At 39.8% G+C, this 22,398-nt stretch overlaps 1 protein-coding gene across 1 annotated transcript in view; it reads left to right on the top strand.

Moving 5' to 3' along the window:
* Positions 1-22,398, top strand: part of wdr90 (WD repeat domain 90) — a 69,609-nt gene that overhangs the window by 7,396 nt on the left and 39,815 nt on the right. The window contains exons 5-15 of the mRNA XM_048609666.1: positions 786-924; positions 5,755-5,925; positions 8,008-8,131; positions 11,138-11,208; positions 13,260-13,369; positions 15,445-15,678; positions 16,385-16,447; positions 16,815-16,883; positions 20,188-20,298; positions 20,633-20,778; positions 22,122-22,179. Coding sequence (XP_048465623.1) covers positions 786-924; positions 5,755-5,925; positions 8,008-8,131; positions 11,138-11,208; positions 13,260-13,369; positions 15,445-15,678; positions 16,385-16,447; positions 16,815-16,883; positions 20,188-20,298; positions 20,633-20,778; positions 22,122-22,179 — 1,296 coding nt within the window. The remainder of the gene's footprint in view (positions 1-785; positions 925-5,754; positions 5,926-8,007; positions 8,132-11,137; positions 11,209-13,259; positions 13,370-15,444; positions 15,679-16,384; positions 16,448-16,814; positions 16,884-20,187; positions 20,299-20,632; positions 20,779-22,121; positions 22,180-22,398) is intronic.

The raw sequence follows: 22,398 nt of genomic DNA, 5'->3' as shown, positions 1-22,398 counted from the left end.
CAGGAAGTAGTCCCCATCTATGAACCTGTATAAAGAATTTTAGTGGGGATCAATGCTGCTAAACCAGTTGTATTTGCAACTTGGCAGTGATCACTTAGTAATAGTTAAGATCAGGAACACTTGCAAATATTCCCACCCTCTAAACTATATCTGACACACCTGATGTGGGAAGAGTGTAGTTTATTGCATGTCCTTGCATGGCATTAAGAAAAATAAGGTGTTCTGTATCACTTTTGTGCTGGAATTTTTGAAGGATTGTGAAATTGCTGGATGATGGAAATATGGTAGATATTTTGGTTAATAGAACAAAAATCAAGTTTCCACTTTTTTTGTTAAGAAGAACCTTGTACTTGTTTTAAAGTACTAAGCAATTAACCAACCTCAGATTTCCTTTTGAATTATTTTCATGTATTGGAAAGAGCTGGCGTGTAAATATGTGGATATATTTTTTAAAATTCATTTTGTGCTGTTTCTCGTTTATCTTGTCTTTTTTGCCTTGTGTGCCACTGCACTACTGTGATGCCCAAACAAAGATGTGAGGGAGTGTAGAGAAGAATTTGTTCTGTGATCATAAATACAGTTTAGAAGTTCCTGATGTAGGACTGTTGGGCAATAATGTGAATCCCATAACTGTGCAGCCAATAACTTGAACTTTAGTCTTGATCTCTAATTGTAAGTGAAGTGTCTGTCTAAAAGTTTGAAAGGGTTGTTTGGATTTGCTATCTTTTGATAGGCACATCATTCTTTGCGTACTTCTGTGAGTTGTTAAATCTGTTTCTCTCCAGGGGAGTCAAGTTATTCGGATTTCATTCTCCAACCTCTTCAAAGAGTTCAAATCCACAGCCACGTGGCTCCAGTTTCCTTTTGTTTGTAGTGCAGTGGAAGGCTCTGTATATAATGCCACCGCAAAGACTGCAAAACAAGGTACTTTGGGAGCAGTGTTCACTTTACTTACTGTTCTTTCTTTATTTGTACAAGTTGCTCATCTTTGCGAAAATCAGCATTAGTTTTTCTGTGGTTCCCTTTGAACAAATTGTCAAAACGTTGTATGACTACTTGTATATTGTTTTCCCATTTTAATGTGATAACTGGGCATTAAGCTACAGTATGAAAAAAGTTGTGTCTGAGATCTAATGATAATTCTCAAGAAAAAAAAAGTGCTAGTGGAACAGAAAGAAAGAGAAATGTATGGAATAAATCTATGTTTGCAAATAATACATCCAATTTTTTAAAAAAAGTGCTTATGAGAACCTATGCTGATTTTTATTTTGTAGAATTATGTTTTCTTGTTACTTTTTGTAATCTTTATAGCACTTTGGTTATTTTAAAGTTTGTAAAATTTCATGGATTTAATCATTCAAAGAATGTTAAATGAAAAGTGGTGTTTATAGTGTGACTTTTCAAATAAAGTTTGGAGTCCAGTTTCATATTGGTCTCTTTCAAGCAACCCACATAAATTCTCATCTCAGGCTTCTTGAGAATTTTTTCTTTGAAGGTCTGTGCAGTTCTGCTCTCCCGAAAAGCAGAAGGTCATTGGATTTATTTGAGGTTGGTTCATTGAATATATTCAAGGCTGAGTTTGACAGATTTTGATACAAGAGGCATCAAACGTTTTTGGGAGGTTGGTAGGCAAGTGGAGGTGAGACCACATTCAGATTAACTTGAACTTATCAAATGATGAACCAAGTTTGAAGGGCCAAAAGGCCTATGCCTAAATATCATGTTCTTAAATCTTGCATGTAAAACTCTTTAACTTATTCTCAAATCTGTAATGGGGTCAGTTGAATTGCTTGAGGTCATTGCTATTGTATGTATGGTCCCCTTTTGTTGCCTTATGGGAAATCACCTGGCCCGCACACCATCTCTTGGTGAAGCAGTTCAGGTCAGAAGCTCTTGAGATGTGAAATGGTAGAATGAACTAGTGCCTGATCACACTCTTGTTGAACATGTCACTGTCAACTGCTGCCTTGTGGCTGCATTGATTTGGTTTGAATGTTTCTTTTTGGTTGCATCTGTTCTATTTCCTTTTTTTGCACTTTGTAATGTACAGGCAAATTAACTGGTGTTGTCCTGATTTTTTTTCAATTTGCCTCCTGCAAAGACCCTTCTAATTGCACCTTTTGGAAAACTGCTGAAAGAACAGATTGCAGAGCAATCAATGATCCTTTATGATAATCAAATTAATTTGTTTCTTTCCAGTCGTAACATCAAATGTTCATTAATTTTACAGTAAACATTTGATATTCCTGAATCAATAAGTTTAGAGGGTCATTGTTTTGCTCCCAGATCTCTGAAGAAACACAAGGCCATTATCACCGTTAGTTAATTCAGATTCATGTTGAGTCCATGTTATTCTTAGTGATCTGTAGGACCTCAGTGATGCGCTTAGATTTTTCCAAATTATTTTTAATACACTTAGTGTTGTAGTGCATAAGTTTTTGTAACAACTTAACATATTGAGAGTTTACTGCTGACCAAGAAAATTTTGCAATGAAATCCAATAAAGCTAGTAATTTACCTGGTAGCATCAGGAAAATAATCAGAGAAGATGCCTGTACTTTTTGCATATAAACCCAATTGGTTTTACCCGAAACAAAATCAGAAATTGCTGGAAAAACTCAGCAGGTCTGGCAGCATCAGTCAAGAGAAAGCAGAGTCACTATTTTGGGTCCTGTGACTCTTCTTCAGAACTGATTTTAATGAGGAAAAGTTTTGATACATGTGTTAGAGAAGGAGTGGGGGCTGGGGGAAGGAGTAAACGAAAGGTGGAGATGGAGACCAGGTGGAGAGAAAAACAGTTGAGCAGACAAGGGACTTGGGGAAAGGTCAGTCTGGGGCAATAAATAGCTGTTAATGGGGACTGTTTGTGGCCGACAATGGGTTGTTTGTGGTAGCAGTCCATGTGAATGACCATGGGCTGGTGTGTTGGGTTGGGGTAAACAGATGGGAGAAGGTGCTCAGGCCCTAAAATTGAATTTATTATTTAGTCCAGAAGGTTGTAGAGTCCCCAGGTGGAAAATGGAGGTGTTATTCTTCCAGCTTGCACTGAGCTTCGATGTAGCAAGCCTAAGACAGATGTTGGCCAGCAAACACGGTCATGTGTTGAAATGTCTGACAGCCAGAAGCTAGGGGTCATTTTGCAGCCAGAACATAGTATTCTGCACAATGGTTGCCTATTCTGCACTATGTGTCACCAATGTACAATGGACCACATTGTGAGCAGCGAATGTAGTAGACTAGACTGAGTGAAGTACAGGTAAATCACTGCGTCACCTGAAAGGTGTGCTTGGGACCTTGGGTAGTTAGGAAGGATGAAGTAAACCAGTAGGTGTTACACCTTCTGCAATGGGATGGGAAGGTGCTGTGGAGGGGGAGTGGACCTGGGTGCCTGGAGGGAATAGTCCTGCAGAACGCTGACAAGGGAGGGGAGGGGAGGGGAATATGTGTCCAGTTGTGGCATCCGTCCGGAGGAGGCAGAATTGGTTGCTTGTGGTCCTTTGAATGTGGATGCTGGTGGGGTGATAGGTGAGGTCAAGGGGGGACCCTTTCGCTGTTGTGGGAGGGAAGAGAGGGAGTCAGGGCTGAGATGTGGGAGATGGGTCGGATACAGTTGAGGACCCTGTCAACCTCTGGTGGAGAATCCTTGGGAGTGGACACTTTGAAAGCCCCCTTGTCGAAGATGGCATTGTCAGGGGGAACAGATGCAATTGAGAAGGGGGAGCTGGGAGAATGGAGTAGAATCTTGACAGGAAGCAGGGTGTGAGGATGTGTAGCTGAGGTAACTATGAGAGTCTATGGATTTGTGGTCGATATTGGTGCCCACCTATCCCCAGAAATGGGAACAGATATCAAGGAAGGGAAGGGAGGAGTCAGAGATGGACCGATTGAAGGTGAGACTGGGATGGAAATTGGAAACAAAATTGATAAATTTTTCCAATTCCAGACGAGAGAAGAAAGCAGCACTGATGATATCATTGACTTACCGGAGAAAGAGTTTTGGGTGGGGGCCAGAGTAGGACTGGAACAAGGAATGTTCCGTGTACTCCACAAAGAGACAGGCATAACTGGGGCCCATGCAGGAACCCATGGCCATCTCTTTGACTTGAAAAAAGCAGGAGAAGTTAAAGGAGAAGTTGATCAAAGTGAGGACAAGCTCTGCCAGGTGGAGGAGGAGGGTGGTGGTGGATGGGGATGGTTCAGGCCTTTTCTTCAGGAAGACATGGAAAGCCCTGATGACATGAAAAAAAAGAATCGCGGCAGTGAGTGGGAAGGGACTGGATAAGGGAAGAAAGAATCAAGTCGAGGTATGATGAGATGAGTTCTGTGGGGCAGAGGCAGGCAGAAAAAGTGTGTCTACCTGGACAGTTCTGCTTGTGGATTTTGGGAAGAATGTGCAGGATTGGGGGACTGAGCTTGGAGGCAGTGGGAGAGAGATCACTGGATGAAGTGAGATTTGTGACCATTGTGAACATATGGTGGGATCATGGCCATGGCCCAGGAGGAGATAGGAAGAGGTATCTGAGAGTTGGCGCTCAGCGTCCGAAATGTAAAGGTCAGTACACCAGACAACAACAGCACCACCCTTGTCAGCAGGCTTGACTGCAAGGTCAGGGTTGGATCTGTGAGCTTGGAGTGCAGTCAGTTCAGAGGGAGATAGGCTTGAATGTGTAATGGGGAACAGAGAAATTAAGGTGACCAGTGTCACATTGAGAGTTCTTGATGAACAGGTCAAGTCCAGCTAAATGGCCAGAGGAAGGGATCCAGGTGGAAGTAAGAATGTTGGAGGAGACAGGTGAAGGGATCTGTGGAGTGGGGAGAGCTCTCTTGTCCAACGAATAGGCATGGAGACAAAGGCAATGGAAGAAGACTTCAACGTCATGTCATGCCCGAAAGTCATTAAGGTCAGGGGCGCAGAGGGATAAAACTTAAGACCTTTGCAGAGTACAGAACGTATGGCATCAGAGCATTTGTCAGAAGGGACACCTATTCCTTTGTCTGCCTAACAGTTTTTGTATCTATCTGGGCCCTATCTCCACCTATTGTTTACTCTTTTCCCTCCCTTTCCTCACCCTTCCACTAGCTTAAATACCAACCTTTTCCTAGCTATAATCAGTTCTGAAGAAGGGTCATTGGACCCAAAATGTTAACTCTGCTTTCTCTCCACAGATGATGTCAGATCTGCTGAATTTTTCCAGCACTTTCTAATTTTGTCTCTGATTTCCAACATCTGCAGTGCTTTATTTTTGTTTTGGTTTTACCAGCCTCTTTCAGAGAAAAGTACTGCTACTCCTGCACATACCAATGTTCTCTGAAGCATCCTGAACTGAAGGTTCACTCAGTTGAGCAATCAGTTGTCTAAGAAGATGTTTATGCATTCAGATACATAGGGATGGAGAAAAGCTTTTCCAGTGTTGTCTACATCTTGAAAACATTTTAAAAAGTTGTTTTTGGTTTGGGCAAGCTCAATTTAGTTTAATGGGGCCTGTGTTTAAATTTATCTACTTTAAACATGCAATGCTGTGCTTTAAGAAATAAAATGTTCATGTTGATTCTTTGTAAATGCCCCTTTTACCAACTCTCTTTTTGTAATCTTTTTTACCCTTATTTATTGTTGTGTTGGTGCTTGTAAATTTAGTTTTGTTTTTAGAGGAGAGATATATTTTCCTGTTTATGATTGGGTACCAAAGTTATCAAGTAGGTATTTGAATCTAATTGCTTCGGAGAGTGCATGAAACCTTTTCCTTCTTTATACAGACCTTGTCGGCCTTGCACCTCCTGGTGTGAAGTGGACATGCCTGATGATGGACCTTGAGTATCTTCTGTCATTTTATTTGAACCGACACTACAGCCATCTAAAAAGCATTAAGCTCTGCTCCAACATGTTTGTTAAGAACATCTTCACCAGTGACCTAGTATTTGAGCCAAGTGAGTGATAACATTCTTGTCGGGCTCAGTGAGGTGGATGTGAATCTTGGTGTCAACAGACATCCATGGAATACATAGACCTAACTGCACAATATACATGTCGAAATTATATGTGTTTGGGCAGGCTTGGAAGTTTGGATAAATGAAGAACAGAAAATCATAATACTGACAAAGAATACAATATCGTTATTTCTGTTTAGCCATCCAAAATGATCCTAAATTTCCTATGCTTCAGAGAAAGCCCTCATGGCTTTTGTTTGAAGTTTTCTTTGCTTGCATGTGCCCTTTAGCAATTGGACCTGGACATGGCACTTGAGATGTTTTCTGTCCTGCACAGTGTGGAGCTTGGTTGCACTCACGTGTTTTCTGTATTATCAATTTGGGTTCGGTTCTTCAACATTGTAGTGAGATAATTAACATCAGCCCATTTTTATTTTGGTCATCATCCCTTTCAGCTTCACGCTTTTCTATTTTCGAGGAGTAAAGGTAAAATCACCACAGTCCTACTGGACAATAAGGATGCTGTCTCAGTAGAGGTGGTGGTTTAACCTGAAGGTTGCCACGCCTTCAGGTGAGGTGAGAGGTTGAGAAGGAGAGTCCTTCATGGTAGCCTCAGCTGGTGTGAGAATTGAACCCACACTGTTGGCTTCATTCTGCATTCCCAACTAGCTATCCAGCCAATTGAGCTAACTGACCTCTTTCGAGGAGTATGTTTACGTGGAATACTTCACACTCGTTTGAAATAAATTCTGTCCCCAATATTTCTTCACACTCAATCTGTTCAACTAATTCTGTAGTCTCTGATCCTAATTCTACAATTCCATAGTCCCTCCTAGTTTGCAAATTTTATCATTTTGTATTTCTGAATCCAACTCATCCATCTCTTTGTTGGAACTGAGCATTTTCTGTGATATGTGACGTTTGTCATTTAATCAGCCCAGGCCTGAAAGTTGTCCAGACCTCGTTGTGAATGGGCATGAACATCCTGATGTGACAAAGGTTCATGATATATCATTATTATTTGGGAACTAGATTTCAAAGGTGGAGGAAAAATGGGTTTCGGTTTTCAGTTTTGTGAAGATCTTTTAACAAGATTAGGAAGTCATTTTTGAATAGTGACTATATAAAAAGAGCCATTCCAAGCAATCATGTGACTTCAACTAAATGAACAGCCAGCCATCTAAGGAGATAAACACTTGGGCGCTTTGCTGACTTGAGTTTTAGAAAAAAAAGTTGGGAGGGCCCCAGATTAAGTTCATTCAAACAAAAGCTGGTTGATTTTGAAAGAAGAGGCCCTCTACAGCAGAGGTTCTGTTATTAGCAGTCCAAGCAGTTTATGCTGGTGAAAAATCCTATGTTGTTTATAAGAAAGCCAGAAAGAGAAGGCTGTGGAGGTATCGGAGAAGATGACATCCCACAAGGTTATGAAGCACATGTTATGTAGTAAGTGAGCTGAGCTCGCAGCTTGTTTAAGGGTCTCAGGAAGAGACATTAACTAAATAAAAGAGAAATGAGTGAATGTCGAAATTTATTTAGAAACAACTGCAGGCATGCCAGGTGATCAAGGAGCTTAAGCGTGGCAACAGGGTGACTCTTCACTGATGTCTTGGTGTCTACAAATTATTGCTGGGAGTGAAAGTGTTGAATCTTCCTTTCTGATATTTATAACATGTTCATTTCAAATTGTCCTTGTATAGTCTAATATAGTTTGTGTGGTAAACTTTGTTCTTTGTTAAAATTACATTGGTCCCTCTTTTGAATGTATTCAATGACAGATGACCATGGTTAACCAATAGCAGAAATAAAATTTATGGCCTATCAAGCCAAGTCCCACTCTGGGGCCTGACTTATCCAATAATGAGCTGGATATATAACACTGAAGAGTTGCAAATGGTACTAAACATTGTTGAATCATCATTGCACATCCCCAATTCTGACTTTATAATGGAGGAAAATTGACCAGGACATTGTGGTGAAATCAATAGATTTAGCTCTTCATTTTACAATTTCTGACCGCTAAAGTAAACCTGAATCATGTCAGTGTGCTATCGCAATGAATTATTCCTCACCTTCTACTTTTAGGTGTGACTGCCTTTAAGGCCAAACGGGCAGGATTGGTGCTGCATGACGTCTCCCCAGTGCCTCGAGAAATGGCTTTCCTGGTGCCCAAAGGAGAAACTTGGCATGATATTTATGATTATATCAGGTTAGCTTCATTGTGCTTTAAGAGAGAATAATGATGATGTCATATTTAAAAGAAATTTAAATTAGCTTAGCACATATTAAGATCTTTGGGAGGGCCTAAAATGCTTTGATGTGTGGTTGAGTATCTCTGAAATACAGTCACTCGTACATAGGCAGACACATTACCAATTTTCTTTTCAGCCAGTTCCAGTTGGTGAATGACCAGGCACTACTTTGTTGAGGAATACTATTGGTAAAAATGCTAGATTGGCCCTGCCCTTGTAGCACTTATTTGGATAGTGCCAGGCCATCTTTTACGGCTATCTTTGGAGACGAAGAATGGGGGAGTTTATTGGTGAATAGTTTAATCTTCCTGCAAAAGACAGAGTCTTTGGTGTCTATGGATGTGGTCCTGAAATTCCACACTCTTGGATTGTATCCCCATCGTGTAAAGACCAGCTCTCCTTTTGTGTGGAAAAATGGTCCACATACTCTGTGAGACAAAAAATGGATCCTGAGATAAAGGGGGAGTCATTGTGAAGGGTGACCGCAAGCTTGATCAAAGAAGTGATTTACACATGGAGAGGAAGTTATGAAGGGAATTTGAGCTTGGAGCCTTGATGGCTAAAAGTATAGCCACCTATGGTGCACAAGGTGATGGTGGCTAGTATGAAGCAAGAGTCAAAGAGAAAGAATCATGTAGGGTTTACAGGACTGAGGAACTTAGAGATATAGAATAGGAAAACACTAAGGAAGTGATTTCAGACAGTTACCTCGGAATATAAAACTTGAATATTGTTGAAAATGCATGTTGCTAAAGCTTTTTGTTTTGCAATCATCAGGACAAATGCAAGAGTGCAAAATTTCAAGCAATCTACACAATATGTATGACAAGCAAAGCATGCTGATCGTTTGAAAAGCTGGCTGAAGTATTGCCATGGAGTTGGCAATAGGGCACTAGAGCAACCCAAGCTCCTGGATAATTCAAAAAAGATGCATAGCTTGAACATATTCCTTTTATTAACATTAAATGGGTATTTGCATGTGTATGTCACTTCTAACAAGAATAAATGGGCTCAACTGATCATCTTAAATTGATCCACAGTGTAACAATTGACAGACTCTGGATTGTTTAGCAATTGCTTCACAAAAAATAATATCTATTAGTGGATGTTTAATTTTGGATTTTGAATGCACAAGCTTGTTGTGTACAGTCTGCTGTGCTGCTTATGAACAATTGAAGCATCATATTATTTGGTTTGGTTAACCAAACGTTGTTATATAGAGACTATATTATTTGACATTACACTGGCATTAAAATTCATACACTGTGTCTACCACAAAATTGCCTAACAATGTGTTTTCGGAGTTATGACAGCATTCTGTTAGTGAACATTTCCCAGCAGTGGTATGATATGAAACAGTTTTCAGAGTACTTTGAAAGAGATGAGGCATTTTTCAGGTCCAAAGGTGGTAATATTTGACCCATTTGTGAGTTTGCACGACACACACCAAACAATGACCTGAGTAGAATAACCATTTTCCTTAGTTCAGTGTCTATTGTTGAATGTAATTTATGATTGGGCATGACATGTTGATCAATTTTAAGTGCACTAGTAACAGCAGTAGCAACCAATTTAAAAAATAAGTCAAACTTGTAACATAGCTGATTTACAGTTGACAGAAGTGCCATTCATTTGCACGGTCTTCTGCAAATTATAAGAAAAATGTTCAGGCCTTGTGTACTTTTAAAACAAGCTTAGGAAACTTATAGTTTCCCTCTTCTTTCCCCATGGCATTGCCTTGGCCAATCAGAGTTCACTTGCCAACCAATTGAGATCTTTTTCTCCCGTAATATAAGTTGTGATTGTTTCAAGTTGAACATTCTTGCATTTGTCCTGATGAGTGCAAGATGAAAAGCTTTGGCTTCTCTCTCCAGTAATAGTAAAGTGATTTCCAGATTAAAAAATTTTAAATTGGATGTGTAGGAACCATTGCTGGTCAACAAAACAGGACAGATGGGCAAGTGGGAGTTAGTGGTGGTCGCAGAGTTTTGGATGTGCTGAAGTTAACAGCATCTGGACTGACCAGATGAATATCGTTGATGAAATGAATATGTTGTTGGAGTACTGAAATCTGGAGGTGTCAAAGTGATGGATAAAAGATTGAGTACTTGGCAGATGGAGGTATGAATGTTATCGAGATGGAAATAACAGACTTTGCAATAGAAAGGTTCCATGATTAGAACAGAATGTATGGCTCCAAACAGTCTGGTTCAGTCATAAATAACTGTTCAGGAAAGAAATGGATTTGGTTGCAAAGGAACAAATTTCACAAACTCAGAATTTCCCAACATGCTTGCCATCTAATTAATTGCTTTACAAATGCAGTCTTGTGTTGCTTTGTAAGCAAATGCAGCAGCTTCGCACAGCAATGCCTCAAAAGCAATTAGATGTGTTTTGAGGGATAATAATTTTTCAAGATGCTGCTATAAATCACCTTCATTTTTGTTTGAATAGCATCATATTTTGTGCAACTGAGCAGGGCAATGAAATCCCTTCCAAATGAAATATAAAACAACAACACCTCTAGAGAAATAATAGGGCTATTTTTAACCCCAAAATGGGTGAATTTCTGTCAGATGAAATTTAAAATTTTTAGCAAACTGAAACAAAATTGAACTTGCCTTCTGAGGAAGGGTCACTGGACCTGAACCGTTAACTCTAATTTTTTCGTCACAGATGCTGCCAGACTTATTGAGCTTTTCCAGCAACTGTTTTTGTTCTTGAACTTGCCTGCATCTGTTTTAGGGTTTTGGATCCCCAGTGGTTTTTATGTCCCAGATGAGCATTCTCATATTCTACTTCATTCTAACCCCATGAACAAATTCTTCTAATGTGTTTCTCCCTCTCATGCTTCCCTTTAAATGCATTAATGGAAAATAGACTTGATTGCGTCTTGTTTGGCTTCATATCGAGCTATGTGTTGCTGCACCTTGATTGTATCTGGTTTGTATGTTTGTCTCCAGGTTCCCATCAGATGGAGTTAAGATGCCATTCGACTCCATTCAAAAGGGACAGTCCAGCCCACATAAAAAAGGTTAGAGATTCAGTTTACTTGAAATGAAAAAAATGGTGAAGGTCTTGAACAGTGTTCATTATATGTTATCACAAGATCCTTGTGTATAAGGCAGTAATCGTTCTGATTCTTCAATATGGCTCTAAAACTTCGACTACATGTAAAGTCACCTCAAGACCCTTGAGAAGTACCATCAATGCTGCTTAAGACGGATCCTCCACATCACTTGGGAGGACAGGTGTACTGACGTCCTTGAAGGAACCAATAACACCAGCATCAAGGCCATGGTCATCCAAAACAACTCTGCTGGGCCAGCCACCTGCTTACAATGCCTGAGTTCTGACTACCAAAGCAAATCCTCTTCACCCAGCTCAAGGAAAGCACTCAACTGAGAGATCAAAGGAAACATTTCAGAGACTCCCTGAAGGCTTTCCTCAAGAAATGCAACATAGGTGTCAATGCATGGGAGACCCTTGTTCACAAGAAATTGAGTTGGAAGAAGCCCCTGTCTGAAGGACACAATTTTTTGAGAAGACCTGTTGGCAAGTGGAAGTATGGAAAAGGAACAGGAGAAAAGAATGCCAGTAACTTCAAGGCCAAGGACCACTTCCATCTCCCAGAAATACCTGCTAAATATGTGGTCAGAAGTGCAGCTCTAGCATGGGGTTCAACAGGCACATAAGGACCCACAGATGACCACTGACTCTGAATTTCCTTAGGTGGGCAATCATACTCATTAAAGAGTGATCACTGGCGATAATGTGACGACTTGTATTTTTTTCATTCTCATTGTGAGTTCAAAAATGCTTCATTGACATCTCAACATGTGTGCACCTTGGTGGTATGAAGGCCAAATCCTGCAGGAGGTTGTCAAGGATTTATGAATGCTGTCTGTGATTGGGCTTTTGAAATGTAACTCTTTAATTGTTTATTGTAGTTCAGTTTAATTTAATTGGTTTAAGTTTAATTGTAGGCATTAATAAACTTAACACTTTATTCTGATGCCTCTGATTCCTCAGTCTCAAAGGTACGCTTCTGTACACCAATCCAACTCTGCACGTAGGACCAATCCTTTGCTGTCTTCAGCCTAGTCTAAAATATTTCATAATTTGTTCCACAAAAAGTAACAATAATGAGGTTGTTGACTTGGTCGCCAAGCTGGCTTGCTCTCGTTCAGACGTTTCGTCACCATGCTAGGTGACATCACCAGTGGAGCCTCCAATGAAGCGATGTTATTCTACTCTGCTTGGAATTTATACTGTTTGGTCCATTATGGTGAGTCGTGTCATTTCTGGTTTTGATCTGTATGGGTTTGTATATGGGGTCCAATTCTATGTGTTTGTTGATTGCATTATGGGTGGAGAACCATGCCTCTAGGAATTCCTGTGCGTGTCTATGTTTTGCTTGGGCTACTATGGTTATCTTGTTCCAGTTCAACTGAGTCAACACAAGACTCCTAAGACCACTAGGAATCATGGTGGCCCACAAGCCCACAGCCACTCTACGGCAAACACTTACAAGTATTAAAGACCCCATTCCCACAACATGCAGAACCAACGTGGTTTACAAAATACCATGCAACGACTGCCACAAACATTACATCGGACAGACAGGAGGGAAACTAGCCATCAGAATACATGAACATCAACTAGCAGCAAAACGGCGCGACAAACTCTCCTTAATATCGGTACACTCAGACAATGAAGGCCATAGTAGCCCAAGCCAAACATAGACACGCACAGGAATTCCTAGAAGCATGGTTCTCCACCCATAATGCAATCAACAAGCACATAGAATTGGACCCCATGTACAAACCCGTACAGATCAAAACCGGAAACGACACGACTCACCATAATGGACCAAACGGTGTAAATTCCAAGCAGAGTAGAATAACATCGCTTCATCGGAGGCTCCACTGATGATGTCACCTAGCATGGTGACGAAACGTCTGAACGAGGACAAGCCAGCTCGGGGAGCAAGTCAACAACCTCACCCACAACCTGAGCTACAGATCTTCGCTACAACTTTGAAGTAACAGTAATATATTTTCTTTTTAATCTTGCCGTATCTAGATCATCCAACACATTGCACTCCGGTTAGAGCAAATCCACCCACAGTGAGTGTCAGTAAGGCAGTACAAGACAGAGTTTCTCTCATCCAACAAATTACCAGTCCAAAGACCGTGAGTACATGAGAAAAGTTGGCACTCTCCTTACTCCAAGTTTAAGTACTTAAATTTATGGGGGCTTTATTTTCTTCTCAGAATGCCTGCCGATTTTAATTGGTTCTGTTCTTAAGTACGAAAGAAACAACACAATTAACAATACATTTCAACATGTCAGGATTCGACTCGGCGACCTTTTAAGATTAAGTGATTGTTGCCTGTGGAGCCATGTGACAGGCAGTGTTGGCAGAGCAAGGTCAATCTGTGATGATATAAGTGATATTGAGGGAAATATCTGCAAGTCAAACTGGGAGAGGCGTGGGGGGAGCTTTGTTTTTGAAAGGTGCCATACAATCTTTTATGTCTTTCTCAAAGATCAAACTGAACATTAATTTGACATTTTACTCAAATGATGTCATCCCTGACAACAAAAGCACTCTGTTTACTGGGGTAGCAGCAGAATGAAGCGCTCAAGTTTTGGAATGAGACTTGAACCCAAAGCCTTATGATTCGACCACAGTGCTGCTGCTAAGCCACAGCTGCTAACGGCTGCTGCCAAACATGCCAACCACCTAATATCCAATTTATCTATCAATAATTGAAATGCATTTGTTTTTGGTTGTTTATGGTTATTGGATGAATGCTAACTAGGGCTGAGGAAACTTGCTGTTCTTCAAGAAGTGCTGCAATATCTCTTGACACCCAGCTGAACAGGGATACTGACTCTGTGTACTTTTAAAAAAAAATTTGAGCAATCTCTGGTACTGCCTATCTCTCTCATGAAGTGATGACTTGGTAATTGCTAAAAATGGATGTGTCACATGCATGCAAAATTGGTGAATTTACTGCTGAGCAGCAAATCTCTGATACAACTAGAAATACTCAATTAAATGGCATGAAAATAAATATTTACCAAACAAGATTTAGAATTACTATTGACTATTTGCATATAGTATAGGTGTTGGCATATATGTTGACCTTTTGAAGTCTCCAAAAATCCTCCCAAAAACTGAGGGCAGGTTCAATTTATAATCTGAATATAAAAGTGAACCATGTGTATGTGGGTAGTTGGTGTTTTGAAATTTCATTGGTATCCTGCTTGAGAATGCAAGTCTTCAATTTTTGCACATCTTTAGAGCACAACGTGTGCCCCACTGTGTGATTTCTTGTTCCAGTTATAAGGTACCCATTAGAAAATTGTACACGCGAATAAAACAAATTGAGGCTAATTACAAATCCATATACAGCATTTTGTTGCATTTTGTTTAAAGAAAGGAATGACAATGGTAATGCAGAACAGAGAAGAATTTGCATAAATATTAGCTGGAATGCTTTAAACAAAATAAATTAATATCTCCAAGCATTTACTGATTGTATGTAGTGCTTGGGAAAATCTCTTAATGGCAGGTTTTAGAAATGTATGAGCGAAAATAGGTCATTCAATCCCTCAAGTCTGATCTTTCTCCAAACTTCATCCACGCACATTAGCTCCTATATCCCTCAACATTGAAAAGCAAAAATCTATCCATCTCAGATTTACATTTCATGTTTAAGATAGAATATGTTGTTTTTTTTGTGGGAGAGCTTTCCACCTTTTGTGTGAAAATGTATTTCCTGTCTTCTATCTTTGTAGACCTATGTCTGATTTTGAAATTATGCTCCAGTCTTAGACTCTTGCACTAGTAAATTGAAAGGTGCTCTCGAGCTACCCTGCTAATTCCTTATAAAATCTTAGAAACCTTAATCAAATCATCCCCTTAACTTTCTGTATTGCATTTAGTTCAAGCCTGGTTTATGTGTGCTCTACTTGTAATTTAGTACTCTTTATCTGAAACCTCATTCTAGCCTTTTGTAATTTTTTTTTAAGTTTTAGTTGTTAGAAGTAGTTTCAGTTCATCACCTATGCTGGACGTTCATTAACCCTTGGTAAACTGCAAATTCTGTGGGAACATGCTATTTTCAAATGTTTGAATTCAATTGTATTCTAAAGAGAAAACGTATAATTTTCTTAAATTTTGAGAAACTCCAAAAACTAAATAATTATGTCCTTTTAATTTCTTGCTGTATGCTTCAAGAATTGCTTCCCCTTCCAGGTTCCTTGTAGACGTTGGCGATCCTCTCAGATCATTACAAACATTCCAAAAGTACACTTGGATACAACTGTATTACCCCATTGTGACAAAGAGATCAGAGAAAGTGGGGATGAAGCCACAGCTATAAGTGATGAAAGTGCAAAATTAATTCCAGTGGATGATGGTGGAATTCATGTCTTTGCGGGTCAAAGTGGTAGGGTTTCGGTTGAAAAATGCAGCGGTGATACAGAGGAGGTGAGCCATAAAACTGTGTTCTTACTGTTGCAATTTGCAACTTGAATTTGCATTCTAATTCTAATTCCAGAGCATAACTTTGGAAACTTTTTGTCACATCAAACCAAACAGACCTAACACAAGTATTACATGTATTATTCTTTGCTATCCATCTTCTTAGGATTGGGGAATAGAGAAAGGGCAGTGCCTTCTTTGCCAGTAATACTTCTTGATGCTGGTTGCAAGGAATTGTGAAGGAGAGTTTTCCCTTTTACTTAACTCCCTTAATTTCTTCCCTTCCATGGAAAGACCTTAGATTCTGCCCAACACTGTCCTACAACATTCTAGCTGTGGTTAGAAGTTTAGCTGCTGCTGCGTCATGGATAGTTTTTAAATGCTAGATGCTGTATATTTTGCAAGCAGTATCGTTTACTGCTGTAGAGGCATTTGCTGCAAATAACATTGTTTCTCTTCTTTTGAAATGCGGGGGGCTGCTACTTCTTAGAATGAAATTGTCATTCTCCTCAGAGGTTCCAATGAGAGTCAATTTTATTCTGTCCCACACAGTGTTTTTGCTCCACTTCACTGTTCATATTCTAAATATTTAGTGCGCCAAAGCACTATATTGTGTTAAAACGTGACTATGCTTCCTTGTTAAGAATAAAAGATCTTCACTTCCAGTTATGTGTTGCATAATGTAAAAGGTCATAATGCCTTTATTTTTCAGGTTGTATGCACTAAGGTTCCTACACCTACCAGGTTTATTTGTCAGAAGTTTAAAGACCATAAGGTAGGTCACTTGACCTGAACGTTTTCTTTAGCCAACAAAGTAGACGTTGTAGTTCTCTGTGCCCCAAAAATACACCACTGTTTCCTTGCCTCGCAATTCATGGATGTCTTTTAGATTCTGAGCTTCTTCCTTTTTGTGAGTTATGTCCATTCCAGTTATGTTTGGAATCTCTCACATCCAATATTTTTTACCTTTGTGAACAATTTCCATAGAATCCCTATGTAATTGATACGTGGCTTTTCTTTGAATTGTTTGTTACAAATTATATTTGTTCTGGGCAACTCAGGAGATGGAAGTTACTTCACATTTTTTAAAGTTTAAACTTCATTGTAAATTTATCCATTCTCTTTACAACTGTTCTTTGTAGGGGCTGCAGCCAGACCCAATACTGAAATTAAAGAGGATTATTGGCTTTGGAGGGTGCACTATGAAATGTGTAAGTGTGTTTCAAACCTAAAGCTGTCATGCGGTGTTGTGAAATAGCTTTTTGTTTTGGTTTTTGGTTTTTCATTTCTTCTCCATGTCTTTACTTTTGCCTTGGTCTCATTTTTACCTGTGTTAAATAAAGGCAAATCATCTGGAGAAGCTGCTAGCTGCCTTTTGTTACAGACAAGACCGTAAGACATAGGAGCAAAATTAGGCCGTATGGCCCATCGAGTCAGTTCTGCCATTTGGTCGTGGCTGATATGTTTCTCAATCCCATTCTCCTGCTTTCTCCCCGTAGTCTTTGATCCTTTTACTGATCAAAAACCTATCTTTGTTTTAAATACGCTCAATGACGTGGCCTCCACAAAAATGAGATCCATAGATTCACTAGAATCTGGCTGAAGAAATTCCTCCTCGTCTCAATTCTGAAGGGTTGCCCCTTCACTCTGGGGCTCTGCCGTCAGGTCCTAGTCTCTCCTACTAGTGGAAACATCTTCTTGATGTCCACTCTATCCAGACCTCTCAGTATTCTGAGTTTTAATGAGATTCCTCTCTAGTCCTTTAGAACTCTGAGTACGGACCCAGAGTCCTCAAGTGCACCTCATGACAAGCTCTTCATCCCCAGGATCATTCTTGTAAACCAGCTGTGGACCATCTCCAATGCCAGCACACCCTTCCTTGGATACTGGTCCCAAAACTGTTTGCAGTCTTCCAAATGTGGTCTCACCAGAGACTTATACAGCCTCAGCAGTACGTACCTGCTCTTGTATTGTAGCTCACTTGAAATGAATAGTTACATTGCATTTGCCTTCCTACAAATTACACCTTGCAGCTTCTGGCCTGTGAGGAAGCATTGGGGGAGATTTTGGGAACAGGGACCATAATTCTGTAAGTTTTAAGTAACTTATAGATGAGGATAGGAGTAATCCGGGAGTGAAAGTGCTAAATTATGGGAAGAGTAACTGCGACAATATTAACCAGGAACTGGTGGACGTAGATTGAGGGTGGTTGAGGGTAAATCCAAATCTGTCATGTGGTACTCTTTTAAAGGCTAATTGATTAGCCTGTGATGTTCCTGTGAAAGCGAAGGATAAGGATGGCAAGATTCTGGAAGCTTGGATGACAAGAAATTGTGAGCTTAGTCAGAAAGGAAAAGGAAGCAAACATAAGATTTGGGAAACTGAAGACAGACAGTCGTTAAGGAATATAAAGAAAGCAGAAGAGTACTTAAACAAGCATATAGGACGTCTGAAAGGGACATGAAGTGATCTTGGCAAACAGGATTAAGGAAATCCCAGGACTTTTTAGACATATAGGGAGCAAGAGGGTAGATAGGGAAAAGGTAGTTCCACTCAAGGACAAAGGAGGAAGTTTATGCGTGGAGCCAGAGGATGTGGGGGAGGTCCTTAACGAATATTTTGCATTGGGATTCACAAAGGAGAAGGACATGGTGGATGGTGAGTCTGGAGAAGGGTATCTTTATATTGTGGGGCATGCTGATATAAGAAAGGAGGTGGTTTTGGTTTTGAAAAGCATTAAGGTAGACCTGATGGGATTTATCCCCGGATACTGAGGGAGGCAAGGGAGGAAATTGCTGGGATCTTGTATGAAATCTTTGTATCCTCTTTAGTCACTGGCGAGGTCCCAGAGGACTGGATAGCCAATGTTATTCCTTTGTTTAAAAAGGGCAACTGGGATAATCTGGGAAACTAAAGGCCAGTGAGCCTTGTGTCAGTGGTAGTAAAATTATTGGAGAAGATTCTTAGAGGCAGGATTTATCTACGTTTGGCAAAATATGGACTTATTCATGAAAGGCAACATTGCTGGCTTTTATGTGGGGGAGTTTGTGTTTCCTGAGGAAGCGACAAAGATGATTGATGAGGGCAGGCTGATGGATGTTCTGTACAAGGCCCTCTGTCAAGGCCTCTCATGCCATGCTGGTACAGAAGGTGAAGTCTCAGGGGATCTGTAGTGAGCTGGTAAGATGGATACAGAATGAATTTGGTCATAGAAGACAGAGTAGTGATGGAAGGGTGCTTTTCTTACTGGAGATCTGTGACCAGTGGTGTTCCACAGGAATCATGCTGGGACCTCTGTTTGTAGTATACATAAATGATTTGGAGGAGAATACAGATGGCCTGATTAGTAAGTTTGTGGACAGCGCAAAGATTGGGGGAACTGCAGATAGTGAGGAGGATTGTCAGAGGATATAAAAGGACACAGATATGAAATGGCAGATGGAATTTAAACTGGACAAATGTAAGGTAATGCACTTTGTAAGGTCTAATGCAGGAGGGAAGTGTACAGTAAATGACAGAGCCCTTAGAAGCATTAACATACAGAGGGATCTAGGAGTACAAGTGCTCAGTTCCATGAAAGTGGCAACACAAGTGGACAAGGTGGTCAAGAAGGCATATGGCATGCCTTGCCTTCATCAGTTGGGGCGTAGAGTAAGAAATTAACAAGTCAGGTTGCAGCTGTATAGAACTTTAGTTAGGTCGCATTTGTAATATTGCGTACGGTTCTGGTCACTGCACTACCGGAATTATGCGGAGGCTTTGGAGAGGGTGCAAGAGGGTACCAGGATGATGCCTGATTTGGAAGATATTAGCTATGAGGAGAGATTGGATATATTTGGTTTGTTTTCATTTAATCATTGGAGGTTGAGAGGCGATCTGATAGAGGTTTACAAAATTGAGAGGCATAGATAAATGGATAGTCAAAGTCTTTTCCTCGGGGTAGAAACATCAATTATGAGGGGGCATAGGTTTAAGGTAAAAGGGTGGGAAAGTTTAAAGGTGATATGAGAGGCAAGTTTTTTTTTAATACAGAAAATAGTAAGTGCCTGGAATGCGCTAGCGGAGGAGATGGTAGAAGCAAATACAATAGCAATTTAAGAGGCATCTTGACAGATACATGAATAGATATGGAATAGAGGGATATGGACTCCCTTGAGGTAAAAGGATTGTAATTTCGAAAGGTATTATGTTATGGTACAAGCATGGTGGGCCAAAGAGCCTATTTGTATGCTATACGTTCTTTGAAGAGCTTGGGTTTGCCTCTTGTTTTCTGACTGTGACTTGACTAATGTCCTTGATTCTGAACTTCATGACACATTACGGTGTATATCTGTATTTCATTAATCATTTTTATGAAAAATTTTTGTTGAAGGTTTATTGAAGGATTAATTTTCAAATTTTTGGAAGTTTTAAAATAAGTATTTTATCTAACTAGACCTAAGTAACACAAAGGTGACGATTAAACCTTTAATAGCAACTGTAAAATATGCTTCATGATGTTTGTTTTGACTTTAGGCAGCATGGAATAAGTCTGGATCAGCTGTGGCTTACCCCTGTCATGCCATAGTAGTGGTAATGGAAATAGATACAGGGCAGCAGAGATTTTTCATTGGACATACAGATAAGGTATGATCAATGGATTTGCTGTTTTATAATCTCGCTAGTTCTATTTTCAGAAAGATTTTGGTGTGTATTATGTAGATCTATTCTTTGTCCAAGGAAATGCTGCCAAGCTTCTGCAACTCTTGATCAATCAGTGACTGTTTCTTGAAAGCAGCTGGACTTGATTTCGAGTTGATCCTGTCCCTATCCCTCTGGTACTCCCTTTTATGGCTTCATTGTGGCTATAGAATTAGGTCCTACTAAATTACAGCACATGTTGTGGAACCCTACCAAAGTGCAATGTAGAATAAATTACAGCTTTCCAATCCACACCCTCCATTTCTCTTTTGTCTATCAGGTTTCTGCTTTGTCTTTTAATGGCACCTCAACACTTCTTGCATCAGCACAGACTGGGAATGTGAGTCTGGTCAGAATTTGGAACTTTAACAAAGGGAACTGCCTGGCAATGTTCAAGACCCATGTACATTCGGTATTATCCCTTAGGTAAGACTGAGCTGTAGATGTGTGTCCCTCCTTCCTTTGTTGGTTGTAAGTGAATTGAAACAAAAAATTAAATAATTCTTAAATTACTTCTGGAATTGCTTGTAGTCAGTAAATCCAAATATATTGTGTATTAAATTTAAGTGCTGCTTAAATGTCTTGTAATAATATCTCTTGTACTAAATTTATTGAGTTTGCTCGCTTATTTCCAGTTTCAACAATCACAGCCAATACATTTAGTAAAGTGATGCTTAACATGCTGAATTAAGACACAATTCTAAATCTTATGAAGGAAAGTATTTGTACATTTTTTACCTATCCCTCCTATCTATTTTTAATCATGAAATCATTACATTATATTATTTTCATTCATGATGTTATGCTGGGTGTATTCTGACAAAATATTTGTGTTTCCCTTGAATTAGTTTTGAATTGACTGCATATAAAACGAGGAATAAGTTAGAGTCGACAGTACCTTCAATTGTCTTGTTAATAACATAATAGGAATTTTGGCACTTGTGATGATTTGTTGTTAAAAAAAACATGTGCTGCTGCCAACTGCAAAATGAGGTTACCTACTCAAAACTTATTCCCCTATTTAATACTCTTCTTATTCAGATGTTTGATTTCCTTGTAAATATGATCTTTATCAGCTTTCTTGCAGTATCTTGATGTTCTGTGTAGAACATACTGCTCCATAGGCCATTCAGACCTGTTCTAATGGTTCTGTCGAATTTTTGTAGTGTTCTAAGAGTTGTAGCATTAATAGTGTTCCAAAACTAAATCAATTAAATGCCTTCAAAAATAAAGGGTACAGCTGTTAGGGCTTTGGTGTCTCTCGTAGCAGTTTTTAAAATTCATTCACAGGATGTTGGTGTAGCTGGTCGTTTATTGCCCAGAGGGCAGTTAAGAGTTAACTACTGTCCTGTGGGTCTGGAGTCCAGACCAGGTAAAGGTAACCATTTCCTTTACAAAGGGCATGAGTGAATCAGGTGGGTTTTTCTGAAAATTAACAGTGGTTTCATGGTCATCAGTAGACTCCTAATTCTAGATTTTGATTGAATTCAAATTCCACATTTTGAATCAGGGTCCTTTAAATATTATCCCGATCGCTGGGTTAATAGTTTAACAATAATACCACAAGGCATCATCTCCCCATTTATACTCATGTATTTGAATTGCTCATGGGAGCTTATAGTTAGAATGCTCACTTGGTCTGAGAATTGCTCAAGTAGTGGTTCCCAATAAGTCTTGATTTGTTAATGCAATTCAAGCCAGTACCCCAGGCTAGTTCAGATTTGTCCAAATAACAGAAAGTTTTTAAAATGTTTTTCATTTTCTTTCAGTTTTTCATTCAGTGGAAGAGTTCTCTGTGGTGTGGGAAAGGACAGTCGTGGTAAATCAGTAAGTACTCTGTTTTATTAATTTGTGGGGTGTGGGCATCATTTGCTGCCCATCCCTAGTTGCCCTGAGAGTGTGGTGGTGAGCTGCCCTCTTGAACTGCTGCAGTCCATTTGGTGTAGCTACACCAATAATGCTGTTAGCAACAGACTTTCAGGACCTGCTACCCTTGGCCTTCTGGATAATGGTGGTCACTGTTTTGGAATGCGCTATCTAAGGAGC

The sequence above is a fragment of the Rhincodon typus genome, chromosome 21 (assembly GCF_021869965.1).
Source record: "Rhincodon typus isolate 14 chromosome 21, sRhiTyp1.1, whole genome shotgun sequence".
In the NCBI taxonomy this organism is placed as follows: domain Eukaryota; kingdom Metazoa; phylum Chordata; class Chondrichthyes; order Orectolobiformes; family Rhincodontidae; genus Rhincodon; species Rhincodon typus.
The sequence above is the reverse complement of the archived record's forward strand: the minus strand, read 5'-3'. Positions and strand labels throughout refer to the sequence as shown.